The sequence below is a fragment of the Symphalangus syndactylus genome, chromosome 1 (assembly GCF_028878055.3).
Source record: "Symphalangus syndactylus isolate Jambi chromosome 1, NHGRI_mSymSyn1-v2.1_pri, whole genome shotgun sequence".
Lineage (NCBI taxonomy): Eukaryota > Metazoa > Chordata > Mammalia > Primates > Hylobatidae > Symphalangus > Symphalangus syndactylus.
This window is the reverse complement of record NC_072423.2, coordinates 102,773,491-102,788,101: the sequence shown is the minus strand read 5'-3', so window position 1 is coordinate 102,788,101 and position 14,611 is coordinate 102,773,491. Positions and strand designations below refer to the sequence as shown.

The 14,611-nt window shown below is 46.2% G+C and overlaps 1 protein-coding gene across 4 annotated transcripts in view; it reads left to right on the top strand.

The window, feature by feature from the left end:
• FLNB (filamin B) overlaps positions 1 to 14,611 on the top strand; it is a 164,849-nt gene that overhangs the window by 85,151 nt on the left and 65,087 nt on the right. For all 4 annotated transcript variants that reach the window (XM_055272443.2, XM_055272427.2, XM_055272436.2 and 1 more), the window contains exons 5-12: positions 1,718 to 1,836; positions 3,033 to 3,110; positions 4,706 to 4,868; positions 5,599 to 5,796; positions 9,098 to 9,235; positions 10,807 to 10,933; positions 11,927 to 12,063; positions 13,518 to 13,711. In XM_055272443.2, coding sequence (XP_055128418.2) covers positions 1,718 to 1,836; positions 3,033 to 3,110; positions 4,706 to 4,868; positions 5,599 to 5,796; positions 9,098 to 9,235; positions 10,807 to 10,933; positions 11,927 to 12,063; positions 13,518 to 13,711 — 1,154 coding nt within the window. The remainder of the gene's footprint in view (positions 1 to 1,717; positions 1,837 to 3,032; positions 3,111 to 4,705; positions 4,869 to 5,598; positions 5,797 to 9,097; positions 9,236 to 10,806; positions 10,934 to 11,926; positions 12,064 to 13,517; positions 13,712 to 14,611) is intronic.

The window sequence follows — 14,611 nt, the reverse complement described above, 5'->3', positions numbered from 1 at the left end:
GCTAGAGTGGCTCACAGAACTCAGGGAAACACTTACCTTTAGCAGTTGTGTAGTGAAGGATATGATAGAGGATACAGATGATGCCCCAGATGAAGAGGTGCATGGGGCAAAGTTTAGAGGGGTTTTGAACACAGGAGCGTCTGTCCCCATGAGGTTGGCGTGGGCCGTCCTCTTGGCACATGGATGTGTTCACCAACCCAGAAGCTCTCCCAACTCCATACTTCAGGGATGTGGAGGCTAAGTCACGTAGGCATGATTGACATTAACTGAGACTACAGTTGCTCTCTCTTCCCTGTAGGATGAGAGTGGGGCCGAAAGTTCTAAGCTTCTGATCATGACTTGGTCTTTCTGTTGATTAGCCACATCCTGAAAGCTATCCGGGAGCCCACTAAGAGTTGCCTCATTAGAACAGAAGATGCTCTTGTCACCAAGGACATTCCAAGGGGTTTAGGAACTCTGGAACCAGGGGCAGAGACCTATATATATATAATTTCTTACTATTTTATACTTATGTTCACACACACACACACGCCCCTATGCACAGATGTTTACAGCAGCTTTACTGGTAAGAGACAACTAGAAACAACCCAGATGTTCTTCAGTGGGCGAATGGTTAAACTGTGGTACATCTATACCACGGAATATTAGCTACTCAGCAATAAAAAGGAAAAAAACCATTGATAGAAGCAACAACCTGGGTGAACCTGTAGACAATTATATGTAGTGAAAAAGGCCAGTCCTAAAAGGTTACATAGTTATGATTCCATTGATGTGGCATTACCGAAATAATAAAATTACAGTGTGGAGAACAGGTTAGTGGTTATCAGGGCCAAGGAGAGTGTGGGTGTGGTTATGCAATGGCAGCAGGAGGGCTCCCTGTGCTAAAGGGAATGTTCTCTATTTTGATTGTATCAACGTCAATACCCTGGTTGTGAGATTGAGTCATAGCTTTTTACCGTGTTACCACTGGGGAAACTATTTTGAGATGGAGTCATGCTCTGTCGCCTAGGGTGCGATCTGGGCTCACTGCAACCTCCACCTCCCCGGTTCAAGCAATTCTCCTACCTCAGCCTCTCGAGTAGCTGGGATTACAGGCATGTGCCACCATGCCCGGCTCATTGTTGTATTTTTAGTAGAGATGGGGTTTCACCATGTTGGCCAGGCTGGTCTTGAACGCCTGACTTCAGGTGATCCACCTGCCTCAGCCTCCCAAAGTGCTGGCATTATAGGCATGAGCCACCGCTCCCAGCAAGGGCATTGTTTCTTACACCTACAGGTAAAATCTGTCTCGATGAATTTGCTCGATCATCTTAAAATAAAAAGGTTAATTTAAAAAAGATTGAATGTAATTTTTTAAAATGTCAGGCAATACAATAAATGCTGTTCAATGAGAAATAAGCTCTGCTCCTCCCTGCTGCATTGCTTCCATCAAGGCAAGCTCTGCTACTACTTACTAACCACATTATTTCCACAATTTTATATAGACTCCTGACTGAGGTTCTCTGAATATCAAAATTGGATATTATTCAATAACATGGACAAAATTAAGGCTTTCAACCTGCCTGATTTTCCTTGTCAAGGCAGTTTGTCCCCATTTCCCACATGGGATCTACAGGGCTGGGTCCCATCTCTCAGTTCCCTGAAAGAGATGCAGTGGGCAATGGCTCATGACACACCCTCACCCGGCTTCTAACGTGTCTGTGTAAACCTGTGGCAGGAATCGAGCCCACTGGAAACATGGTGAAGCAGCCAGCCAAGTTCACTGTGGACACCATCAGTGCCGGGCAAGGAGACGTGATGGTGTTTGTTGAGGACCCAGAAGGGAACAAAGAGGAGGTATGTTGGAGGATGCTGCCTCTCCTTTCCAGCACCTCATAGAGCTTTTGGGGCTTGTAATGAGGCCAGGGACTGTGCCTCCATTTTCCTCATTTCAGCTCACAACGAAAAGTGTTTTTTTACTGAAAGGATACTGAGGCTTATAGCTGTTAAAGTAACCTGCCCAAGAGCTGAGCCTTGAAATCAAATTTAAATTGATTGCCAGGGACACAGTGTTTAATGAAATAAAGGATACTTTGGATTTAGCAAAGGTGCCTTGTCAGTTGAGATTTATTTATTTATTTATTTATTTATTTATTTATTTATTTATTGAGACAGAGTTTCACTCCTGTTGCCCGGGTTGGAGTGCAGTGGCACAATCTTGGCTCACAGCAACCTTCACCTCCCAGGTTCAGGCGATTCTCCTGCCTCAGCCCGGCTAATTTTTGTATCCCGAGTAGCTGGGATTACAGGAACCTGCCACCACTCCTGGCTAATTTTTGTATTTTTAGTAGAGACAGGGTTTTACCACATTGGTCAGGCTGGTCTTGCACTCCTGACCTCAGGTGATCCACCTGCCTTGGCCTCCCAAACTGCTGGGATTACAGGCGTGAGCCACCGCGCCCAGCCTCAGTTGAGGTTTTATATACTGATGGCAAGAATAATAAGATAGTCTTGCCCTGCTCTCTTCCCACATTGGCCATTCTTTGGTTCCTCCCTCAGAGCCTTTGCACATGCTGTTCCTTCTGTCACTTATTTTCGTAGGACCATATTTTATTCTTGGCATTTAGCATAATTTGCAATTCTAAGTTTACTGATGGATGGTCCGTTTCCCCCACTGGGGCAGGGATTGTGCCTGACTTGCTCATGTTTTATTTTTAGTACCTAACACTGGGCCCGGCATTTCATAAGCTTTCAGTGAACTATTGAGCGGATAAAGGTTTAAGTTTCTTGCTTCATATTCTCTCTTACCTAGAGAGTGCCAGCCTGACACTGGACACTGGAGAGTCCTGACTCTGTTATGCCTCTGCGCTGCGTGGTTTTGTTTCTGTGACTTCAAGCAGCTTCTCTCTAGGGGCGTTGTGCAAGAGGGACAGGGGCTCGCCAGCACCTTCAGTGTTCCCGACCTGGCAGCTCCTGCAGAATCCCTGCTGACACAGCATGCTCCTTACTCACACCCGGCACCTTTTCTAACTGTTGCCCACCTTCCCTCCTAGGCACAAGTGACCCCTGACAGCGACAAGAACAAGACATACTCTGTGGAATATCTGCCCAAGGTCACCGGGCTACACAAAGTAAGATGAAGCAGTATGGCCGTGGCTTGGGCTACTCTGGGGCTAGGAGAAGAAAGATAGCCCAGGAAGAAGAGTGTTTTTCTTAAGTGAATTTCTGATTTTCCTTTCTGATTATAGAAGGATCTATGCTCATCATAGAAAATTGGAATCACTAGGATTCCCTCGACTAGCTAGGATGAGTTGTTTGCAATGTGGTAAGATTTTACCAACTCCATCTAGGTAACTAATGGTTGCAGCTGTGTGTCTGGAGTGTAGATGCTGTGGTGACTACACTATAGATGGGCTCTTTGTCCTTGATTCTTTTTTTGGAGACAGGGTCTTGCTCTGTCACCCAGGCTGGAGTGCAGTGGTGTGGTCTCAGCTCACTGCAACCCCCGCCTCCTGGGCTCAAGCGATCCTCTCACCTCAGCCTCCTAAGTAGGTGGGATTATAGTCACCCACAACCACTCCCGGCTAATTTTTACATTTTTAGTAGAGACCAGGTTTCACCAGGTTACCTAGGCTGTTCTTGAACTCCTGACCTCAAGCTATCCTCCTGCCTCAGCCTCCCAAAGTGCTGGGATTATAGACATGAGCCACTGCACCCTGCTGGCTCTTTGTTCTTAATGCTTTCTTAAGAACTCTCCTTGGAGGTGCTCTGGAGGGGCTGTCAGCATTGAAGGCTGAGGATGGAGTAGTTCAGCTGAATATAGTAGAGGGAAATGGCCCTCCCAGCACCTGGAGAAATGATAGGGATTGAGGCCTCAGGCTCTTTGTCTTGGCAACCTTTCGAGTTCTGTTTGAGATGACATCCAGGTGACCTATAGGGCAAGGGCTGAGACAGCCTATCTTGCAGGAGAGTGGGGTGACCCAGGAGTACACTTTTCATTGGAAGAAAGCCCTCAACAGCACATAAAGGCCAATCCCATCATGTACCTGCCCAGACTTTGGAATACAGACTGTACTCACCACCTTGGGCTTTAGTGAATTCACCTGAAACGATGGCCTTAGCATTCTCTTAGACTCGCAGAATATGATGCATTTGGAGTAAATGCTCTTGAAGGGAGCATTTATAATGTAATTAATTAATTCCAATCAAGTATAGGTTCACATGAAACCCAACCCAATTACCCCAAAAAATTTCAGAGATGAGAACAGTAACTCAAGTTTTAGATGGAAATCATTCTACTTTGTCCCAAATCCATGTATCTAAGAATGATCTTGGTCCCTTGAAAAAACAGTTTGGCTGTGGATTTGAAATCATGGAACTGCACATTTTATTCTGAGGGATAGTGGCCCATTCACTCCCTGAAAGGACTCAATGTCCAGAGATTGAAATGTGTTTGTTTCCTATTAAAGAGACTAAGTGTATATAAGGTCAGCATTTTTGTTTTGCTAAAGGTGTGATGTCCCAGACCCAGCTGTATGGCTGAAGGGGCCAGGTGGGAGTCCCATTCAGGCTGTTAAACTTGGTTCCAGGGCTCCTCGTTCTAGACACCTTGTGTGTGCCATCATGGAAGGGTAGGAGAGGTGATCATCAATGTATGTGGCTTGATGTCAGTCCTGCTGGGCACAGAGAAGTGATTATGTATTTCTCACCCATCTGTCACCTATAGGTCACAGTCCTCTTTGCAGGACAGCACATCTCCAAGAGCCCATTTGAAGTGAATGTTGACAAGGCCCAGGGAGACGCCAGTAAAGTCACTGCAAAAGGTCCAGGGTTGGAAGCTGTAGGGAACATCGCCAATAAGCCCACCTACTTTGACATCTACACGGCAGGTAATGTGCCACTCCTCCATGGATCTGACCTTTGCGCTTTCTTCCAAAGGCTGAAATATAATCCTCAGGGACTTGAAGGCCTGACCTTTTGTCTTTTAAATCAAATAAATAATCAGACAATTTTTTCAAATGTGTTATATTAGATTTTTCAAAACCAGGTTTTCTTCTCTAAAATACTCAGGCTTCACTTGAATAAGACATACTTCTTGAATTGTCAGCTTCTTTTCCATGTAGTAAATAGAAAATGCAGAAAAAGGAAACATTCAACCATAAACCCTTCCACCTCTAGAAAATAGTTGTTAACAACTTGGTGTGGACCTCCCTGAGGGCCTGTCTCCTGTTTGCTTTTTTTGTTGTTGTTGTTGGGGGAACAGAGAATCACTCTGTTGCCCAGGCTGGAGTGCAGTGGCGTGATCTTGGCTCAATGCAACCTCCGCCTCCCAGGTTCAAGCAATTCTCATACATCAGCCTCTCAAGTAGCTTGGATTTACAGGTGTGCGCCACCACGCTTGGCTAATTTTTGTATTTTTTTTAGTAGAGACGGATTTCACCATGTTGGCCAGGCTGGTCTCGAAATCCTGACCTCAAGTGATCCACCCACCTCGGCCTCTCAAAGTGCTGGGATTACAAGCGTGAGCCACCACACTGGTCCTGTTTGCATTTTGCACTCAGCAGCAGTGAGCTTTCAGAGAGGGTGACTTGGGCTCATGGAATACTTGCTTTCTTGTAGGAGCTGGTGTGGGTGACATTGGTGTGGAGGTGGGAGATCCCCAGGGGAAGAACACCGTGGAGTTGCTCGTGGAAGACAAAGGAAACCAGGTGTATCGATGTGTGTACAAACCCATGCAGCCTGGCCCCCACGTGGTCAAGGTCTTCTTTGCTGGGGACACTATTCCTAAGAGTCCCTTCGTTGTGCAGGTTGGGGAAGGTGAGTGCTGGGTGGCTGGCCACATCTGCTTCTCATGTGGAAGCTGACTGCACAGCTGGGCAGGGAGGTCAGGAAAACAGTCAGGGCCCAACACTGACCTTATGCCTATCCCTTTTCTGCCAGGGCCACTTCAGCAGTAAGTGGCTTACTTTGTCCTCAATATATTAATATTAATATCTTCTATGAGCCATGCAGAGACCTAAGTGCTTTACTTATATGAACTCATTTACTTCTCTCCAAAACACATGTACAGGAGAGTCATTATCCTCATGGAGGGAGGTGGAACTGAGGCAGTGGGAGGAGTCGGCAGCATAACTGAAGTTAGCAGCAGCAACATTGGCCCTGCAGCCTCCATTGCTTGGCCTTTACTGGCCCAGGCACTTACCATGACTGCATCTAATCATTGCACCAGCCTGGGTGTTGCAGGTGCTATTATTATCCCTAGCTTGCAAGTGGAGATGCTGAGGCTTAGATAGCATTAGGTATCAGTACTACAAGGCATCAGTAGGGCTAGAACCACAGACTCTGTTGGCCTTACCCTTAACTACTCTGCTAAACTCCCTCTGGCGCTGGGGGTACGCATTTTTCTCACATGTTAGACTCTCTCCCTCTGACTTTGTTGCCCCTTTTTTTCTGTTTTGTTTTGTTTTGTTTTCCAACTGTACTACCTTTTCTAACCCACACTTGCCTTTCCCTGTTCTGTCCTCCGAATCTGCGTCTGCAGACGTGGCTTCCTCTTCCGAATCCTACCTCTGGGCCAGCCTGGACCCTGAAGCTGTTGGCTTCCTAGTTGAGACCACTGGGCCAGAGGCCTCTTGCTTGGTAAGGGCTGGTTGGGTGGGACTTCCTTGCGAGTTCTTTGTGCTGCTTGTGAATGTTAGCTGGGCCCGTGCTCTGTGTGATTTTAGGAAACTCCTGTGCAGGTGTTATTATTACAGCTTGTCCAGCCGGAACCCAAACCCACCGTCTAATTGCCTTTAAACACATCTAGGGCTTTTTTAGATGGCGGAGGAGCTGGTGGTGCCCGTCAGACTCTAGCCCCATTTAATGTTTATATGAACTCAGCAATTACTCTTTTGATGTTGAGACTGTTGCACATGTTCATAATTTCCATGAGTGTGTGTGTTTCTTAAGACACATTAAAACCCTCCGAGGAAGTCCTGTCATTGTATTGTGACTTACTTCTGGTATGACCAACTTTTCTCCCCTCGACAAAAAAAAAACAACAGGCAAAAAAAATTCTAACATATTCCTAAGCAAAGCTCTTTTTTACATAAGAGAGCATTTTGAATAGCTTTCCTAATTCTACTATTGTTTTCCAACCTTTCCTCACTCGTGGACTTCCTTTTTCTTTTCTGGCCTGTACATCCTATACTATTTAGCATTTAATGAATAACCTTTTTCTTTTAATTTACTAACATCCTCTCTCCCACCTAAATGATTTTATATATGTAAAAAAAAAATATATGTGTATATATATATATATATATATATATATATATATATTTGCAGGGGCGCGGTGGGAAGGATACAGGGTCTCACTCTGTCTTTTGGGCTGGCGTGCAGTGGTACCATCATGGCTCACTGTAGCCTTGACCTCCCAGGCTCAAATGATCCTGCCACTTCAGCCTCCTGAGTAGCTAAGACTGTAGATGTGCACCACCATGCCTGGTTAAATTTTTTACCTTTTTTTTTTCTTTTTCTTTTTTTTTTTTTGAGACAGTGTCTCACTCTCTCACCCATGCTGGAGTGCAGTGGTGTGATCTTGGCTCACTGCAGCTTCTGCTTCCCTGGTTCAAGTGATTCATGCCTCAGCCACCTGAGTAGCTGGGACTACAGGTGCACACCACCATGCCTGGCTAAGTTTTTTTGTACTTTTAGCAGACACGGGGGTTTCACTATGTTGGCCAGGCTGGTCTCGAACTCCTGACGTCAAGTGATCCACCTGCCTCGGCCTCCCAAAATGCTGGGTTTACAGGCATGAGCCACCATGCCTGGCCTAATTTTTCTTTTTTTTTGTAGAAATGGGGTCTCACTATTGTTGCCCAGACTGGTCTTAAACCCCTGGACTCAAGCGATCTCCCCGCCTCAGCCTCCCAAAGTGCTGGGTTTACAGATGTAAATTATTTTATGTTAAAAGAAACTTTATATCACTTTGACAATGGAAAACCAAAGTCACTTGCCATAAAGTGCCACCGTAAGCTTATGTTCATCCATAAACCATCTAAAATCATCTCTAACTCCAAGGGTATGTGTATGACTCTTTGAGAAGCAGTTGTTTGCCAAATAGCCAGCTAAGGCCATTGCAGGAAGGAGGAACCAGAGGAGGAATTACCTTCCGTCTGTGGAGTAGAGTCCCGTCTTCTGGAGTCTGTGACCTTCCTGTATTGAGATTTGTCAAATTTGCAGTGTTAGATTTGGAAAGGAAAAGCCACTTAATAACATGACATTTTCCCCACTAGTCTCCCATTTCTGTTTACTGAAAACGTTGTCCGTGCTAGGCAGAAGATTTATTCTAGGGCATAAAGGTATCTTTTATCAACCTCTAGATACCATGGAACAGTAGTTCTGTGGACATTTCAAGTAAGACATATTAGAAGCTATCTTTGTCCTTAACTTTTAGACTTAACAACTTTAGGTTTTCAAGCTAGACCCGGAAATGAAATCAGCAGTGGTGTTTACTGCTAATTATTGCCTTTATAGCCACCCACATTCTTGGGTAACAGACAGCACGAAAAGGTTGGTCTGCTTCAGCCAAGGTGGGGCTGAACTGGTCTCTTTCCAAGCTGTGTTGGTTGTTTTTGCCTGGTTGTTCAGGCGGAAGACAACAACATTTAGATACTTAAAAATGGCTGACCCAGGTTTTGGAACCCAGACAGGCATTTTCAAGTACTGCATTTTCCAAGAAGACTTGAAAAAGTCCAGTCTATCCAATTACTGAGCCCTTGAGTATGGCAGTGAGGTTTGAATAACGTCCAGCACTCGGCCTTAACTGCCTTTCACAAATGAAAGGTTAAATGCTGGAAGCAGGAGCACAGCATGGATTTGCTGTGCTCTCCTGTTTTCTTTGCCAAAGTCACTTTTCTCCAGTCCTTCTGTGGTGTGACTGGACAAAGTTATATTGTGTCTGTATTTGCTAGCCTGGTGTGCTCCCTGAGTGGGACCCCTGGTCTTGGGCAACTACTGCATACTATTTGTGCAAAGCAAATATTTTCTTGGCGGGTGGCTCCAGGTTACCTTGGCTTTCACGACTCTGACTAAAGAATGAAAGATTGAATTGATGGCAAAACTGTGCTTGCAGCCTGCAATCCAAATGCCTGCCGGGCCAGTGGTCGAGGCCTACAACCCAAAGGTGTCCGTATCCGGGAGACCACGGATTTCAAGGTTGACACCAAAGCTGCAGGAAGTGGGGAGCTCGGTGTAACCATGAAGGGTCCTAGTAAGTGTTCCTTTGTTTCTCTATCTCAGGTGTGATTTTGGCTAACTTTGCAGCCATGGCATATGGATTTCATCCCATGGCCAGTTCTCCTCAATAATCCCAGAAGGCTATGTCAAGGATTTGAGGCTATCTGGGCTCCTTGGGGAAGACGGCAGTGATTGATTAGTAATGTCTGCCCTGGATGCGGACAGTGGGTGGCTTGACAGCTTTACGTTACATCAAGACTTCTGGGAGTAGAAAAAGCAGTGATGTAAAGGAGTTGGGGAAATGCTGCTGTTGGAACAAGTGGCTCATTTTTTATTTTAGACATCTGGGCTCAGAGAGGAAGGCTCTTGCCTAAGGTCATACAGCTTTTGTAAGCATCTGAGCTGGAATTCAGGCACAGTCTCCAAAGCCAGTGATTTTCCCACTACAGGTTACATTTTATAGAGTATGAAATTATGTCAAGTACTTAATTACTATGATCAGTGCTTATAGAAGGAGAATAAAATTCCCTAAGATTAAGTTTTCTTTGTAGATAAATGCCATTTGTGGAGGGACAGGTTAAACCCTGCAGCCCACTCTCTCTCCCTCTTTTGAGGAAGGAGACAGCAAATGTGGGGATGGGTGTCTTCACTTTTTTCCTTGGAACAGAGAAGCATTTCAGCACTTCTAGTCTCGGGTGTAGCAGCCTTTGGTGGTTTTACTCCCATGCCTGTGGAATCTTGAGCTTCCTGTACCAGGATTGCTCTTACCCTCTGTGTTCCCAACAGGCTGGGGCAGGAGCATTCTGAGCTCCAGAAAGTTAATATTTGACTTCACAGCACCAGGCTTTGGGTCAGGCTGTGCCCTGAGGGTAGCTGAGGTTCTAGACTGCCCAGACCTGGAGTCAAGCTACTTGGGGGCTGTCTTCCCTCCCAGATTATTCCAACAGGAGCCAAGGAGGGGTGTGTGTGTGTGTGTGTGTGTTTTCTCCCGACCTTGGATACTTGCTTGACTCAACGGCTTTCCTGGCCTAACCTCAGGGCTCAACACAAAACAAGTTCCTGCCTGATGGCTGGGTTTGGAGTTTGCAGCGTCGCATCTAAAACCTGTCCTCTTGCAGATAGTGTCCGAGGACTTTCTTGCTTTTGTTGTCCAGCTTTAGATGGAAAAGTATACGCTGGAACACTGAACCTAAAACTCATACCAAATACTTCTAAAGGTTTACTTCTTCCGCAGTTTTTGTGGGGGACTGGGAAGGGTAGCTGTGATTATTGGGAAATACTGAAATGTGACTGGATTTATCTTTACGCAGGCCCAGGGAGTTCAGGACCTCAGGGCCCCTCGGAGCCAAGCAAGATTTCTAAAGCCAATTAGCTGGGAAATCCTCCATTTCCTCATACCTTGAAGCAGAGATGGCTGTGTTTTTAGCTTTGAAGTAACCTCCCAGGCTTTGGGCGGGGGAGAGGTCCCATACTCTGGGGCAGCCCACTTGGTTTTTACGTATGGTTTATGTTTTGTCAGTGTGGCTGCCTCTCTGTTCTTGTCCTTTGGATTCTCATTTTGGGCCTAGGATCGTGTTGGAAAGATTATCTCCTTCCTTCCCACAGAGGGTCTGGAGGAGCTGGTGAAGCAGAAAGACTTTCTGGATGGGGTCTACGCATTCGAGTATTACCCCAGCACCCCGGGGAGATACAGCATTGCCATCACATGGGGGGGACACCACATTCCAAAGAGGTGAGGCTCCTGCTGCAGAGGGGTCTTCTCTGGAGGGTGCTCGGCCCAGGGCAGACTCATGGGTGGTTGCTTCCCTGGGCTGCAGGATGGAAAGAGATCTGCTTTGTTGAAAACTTTTTTTTTTTTTCAGAGCAGCACAGACATTTGGCCTGTTCTCAAAAGCAGCAGAAAGTTGCTGTGGTTTTAGCTGACTTGCTTTAAATCAAATGCTGGTGGTTAGGGGCTGGTGGGAGGCAGGGGAGGCAGAAGGAGCAGTTAGAGCAAATGGGCTGTGTGTCTAGATGCCCGCATATAAACTGAGATTCTCTTTTTCAATGAACTCCTTTGTTCATGAATGCCACGGGGCAAAATCTGCTGTGGTTTGCATTAAGACCATCTACGTGAGTGCTGTCAGGGGCCAAGGGACGCAGTCTACAGCTTTGCCTTGTGGGCATTGCACTTGCCCCTCTGCGTTCTGTGTTTTCCAGCTCCCCTGGGGGTGCAACTTTAAACTCCGAATAAATTCAGTTAGCCTTGAGAAATATTTGGGCATTATTGGGTTCCGAATACCTACCACGCTTTTTTTTTTAAGCCTCCCATGCCAAGGTTACAGCACATTCATTCAAGTATGAGATAAAGCCCATTCAACCAAGTTTTCTGGTTATAGCATAAGCAGGATATAGAGTGTGTGGACTCTCTCACTTTCCAGGGTCATAGTCTGGGGAGGCCTGCACACAAAGATAAAGGGCCAGGAGGCTGGTGCAAAGCAGCGTGGCTTGAGTGCCAACCCAGTGGCCACCTGAGCTCCCAGAAGCAGTCACATTACATTATATTGTTGACATAACAATAGCTGTGGGTGAGAGGCCTGCGGGAGGAAGGGCTTGGTTGCAGTTTGGGATGCCAGATGAAAAAATCAGGCAAGTGGAAAGAATGTGCAAAGGCACTGCAGCTTATGGCTATAGTGACACCTTACTTTACTCTTCTTTGAGGCTTCTTCTATTCCTTTCCCTGTAGCCCCTTTGAAGTTCAAGTTGGCCCCGAAGCGGGTATGCAGAAAGTCCGTGCTTGGGGCCCGGGGCTCCATGGTGGGATTGTCGGGCGGTCGGCGGACTTCGTGGTGGAATCCATTGGCTCTGAAGTGGGGTCTCTGGGTAAGTGGACACAGCTGACCAGCATCTTCTGGAGGACTGAGGATTACAGCGCTTCCGGGCTGTGTCAGGCTGGATGTTGGGGCCTTGCCTAGCCTCAATACCTTTAGCTTTCTGGCCTCCTGGCCACCCTAAGCCGTCTCTGCATGCTGCTGTACATTTGCAGTTGCCTCTGATATCAGCATTCATTCATCCAGGAGACCTTGAGGGCAGAAGCCTTATGTGGGTATTGTGCCTAAAACAATGCTTGGAACGTAGTAAACACTTAGCAAATAGTGTTGACTGACCTATATAGTTTAGATGAATGAATGAATGAATTCTGCTGAAATTTGGATTTGGAAGATAAATATTTCCTTTGGAGCACAGCTGGAGTATATTTTAAATACATGTCTAATGTATATATGATCATTTTATATCAGGAGTCAGCCAGCTTTTTCTATAAAGGGCCAGATGGCAAATATTTTCCACCTGTGGGCCTTATGGTCTCTGTCACAGTTATTTGACTCTGCCGTTGTAGCCTGAAAGCAGGAATACGTAAACAAACGGGTGTGGCCATGTTCCAGTAAAACTTTATTTGCAAAAGTAAGCAATGGGCCAGATGTGGCCTTCAGACTGTAGTTTAGCAACCCGTTTTAGGTAATAGCAATAAGCAAAAGAGAAAAATAAGAAATCATATTTAATTTTCCGTTCTGGAGAGATGATATGAATCGTCTTGTATATTCTTAGTCTAGAGATAATATTAAGTCTCTTAGTGTATCCTTCTAGACTTTTTCCTCTGTACATATGCATGCAAATATTGATTTGGTGCAGAAAATATCTTGGACAAGTCTTTATATCTTTATGCGTAAATATAGGGTATGCCTTCATTTTCCATAGCTTCCATGGAATTCCACTGTATGGCTCTATCCATTGTCAGGCTTTCCAGTTATTTCCAGGGTTTTGCTATAAAAACAGTGCTGACTGTGTATCCTTGGTAATTGCCTTCAGATAAAAACCCAGAAGTGGATTTGGTGGTGCTAAGAGTGGGTGTTGGTTCAAGGCTTTTGCCACATGTTGCCACATCTCCAGCAGAAGGGTTTGCTGGTTGGACTTCCCCTGTTGCATGATGATAAAATACATATAATGTATTTAGTACTATATATATATATATATATCCTCCTGGCCTCAAGTGATCCACCCGCCTCGGCCCTCCCAAAGTGCTAGGATTACAGGGGTGAGCCACCACACCCAGCCCAGGCCTACATTGGAAAAAAAAATATATATATATATATTTTCCACCCCTTCCATCTCTACTGAAGACTGAATGAGCTTGGTTTTGGGAGAAAGGGATACAAACAGATTTCAATCTTCTGGCCAACACTTGGCTTTTAGGGAGGCAGCAGGAATGAGTTGTCGAAACATAGAATAGGTGCTTTCCACCATATAACCAGGGAGACCCTTCCACCTTCACCCCCTAGGGTTTGCCATTGAAGGCCCGTCTCAGGCAAAGATTGAGTACAACGACCGGAATGATGGATCCTGTGATGTCAAATACTGGCCCAAGGAGCCTGGTGAATATGCTGTTCACATCATGTGTGACGACGAAGACATCAAGGACAGCCCGTACATGGCCTTCATCCACCCAGCCACGGGAGACTACAACCCTGATCTGGTGAATCAGCTGCTGTGCTTCTGTCTTCTTGTCCCTGGCCCCTGGTTCCTCACCCCCATGCCCGAAGTTGCCTTAAGCAGCATGCTGAGAGATGGCAGAGAGGAATCATTTGGATTTTAGGAAGGAAACAGGCCTGCATTTGTTTGTTTGTTTGGAGACAGACTCTTGCTCTGTCGCCCAGGCTGGGGTGCAGTGGCATGATCACAGCTCACTGGAACCTCTGCCTCCTGGGTTCAAGCGATTCTCGTGCCTTAGCCTCCCAAGTAGCTGGAACTACAGGCATGAGCCACCACAGCCGGCTAATCTTTGTATTTTTTAGTAGAGATAGGGTTTCACCATGTTGGCCAGGCTGGTCTCGAACTCCTGGCCTCAAGTGATCCACCCGCCTCGGCCCTCCCAAAGTGCTGGGATTATAGGTGTGAGCCACCACACCCAGCCCATCCTACATTTGAATCCTGGTAGTACCACTTAGCACTTTTATCGTGTTCAGCAAGTAACTTACCTATCTGACTCTTGGTGTCTTCCTCTGTAAGACAGGAATGATAGTAGTCTCTGCTTCTAGAGAGCTTCTAGGATGATTCAGGAGGTGGCATGCATAAAGGCCGCCTTTAGCTCATGCCTGGCCCATGCAGGGAGCTCCATAAGCTGTTATTTTCTTGCAACTCTGGGGATCATATGTCAGTCTTACAGCCACTTTCTGTAGTTATTATTTCAAGATGCTCCATAGATAAAGGATGTTTTTTTCCCTAGTTCCCTGTCCCTTAAGTTGGAGCAATGTTTCCAAGAGTGTCCTCTCAAACCCTTAGCAGGCTGATAAGCATCAAGTCTGAGCCAGCCTGGCTGACAGGGAGTTGGCCCCACAGGCCACGTGTGCTACTGTTGGCCCACACGGGCAGCTGT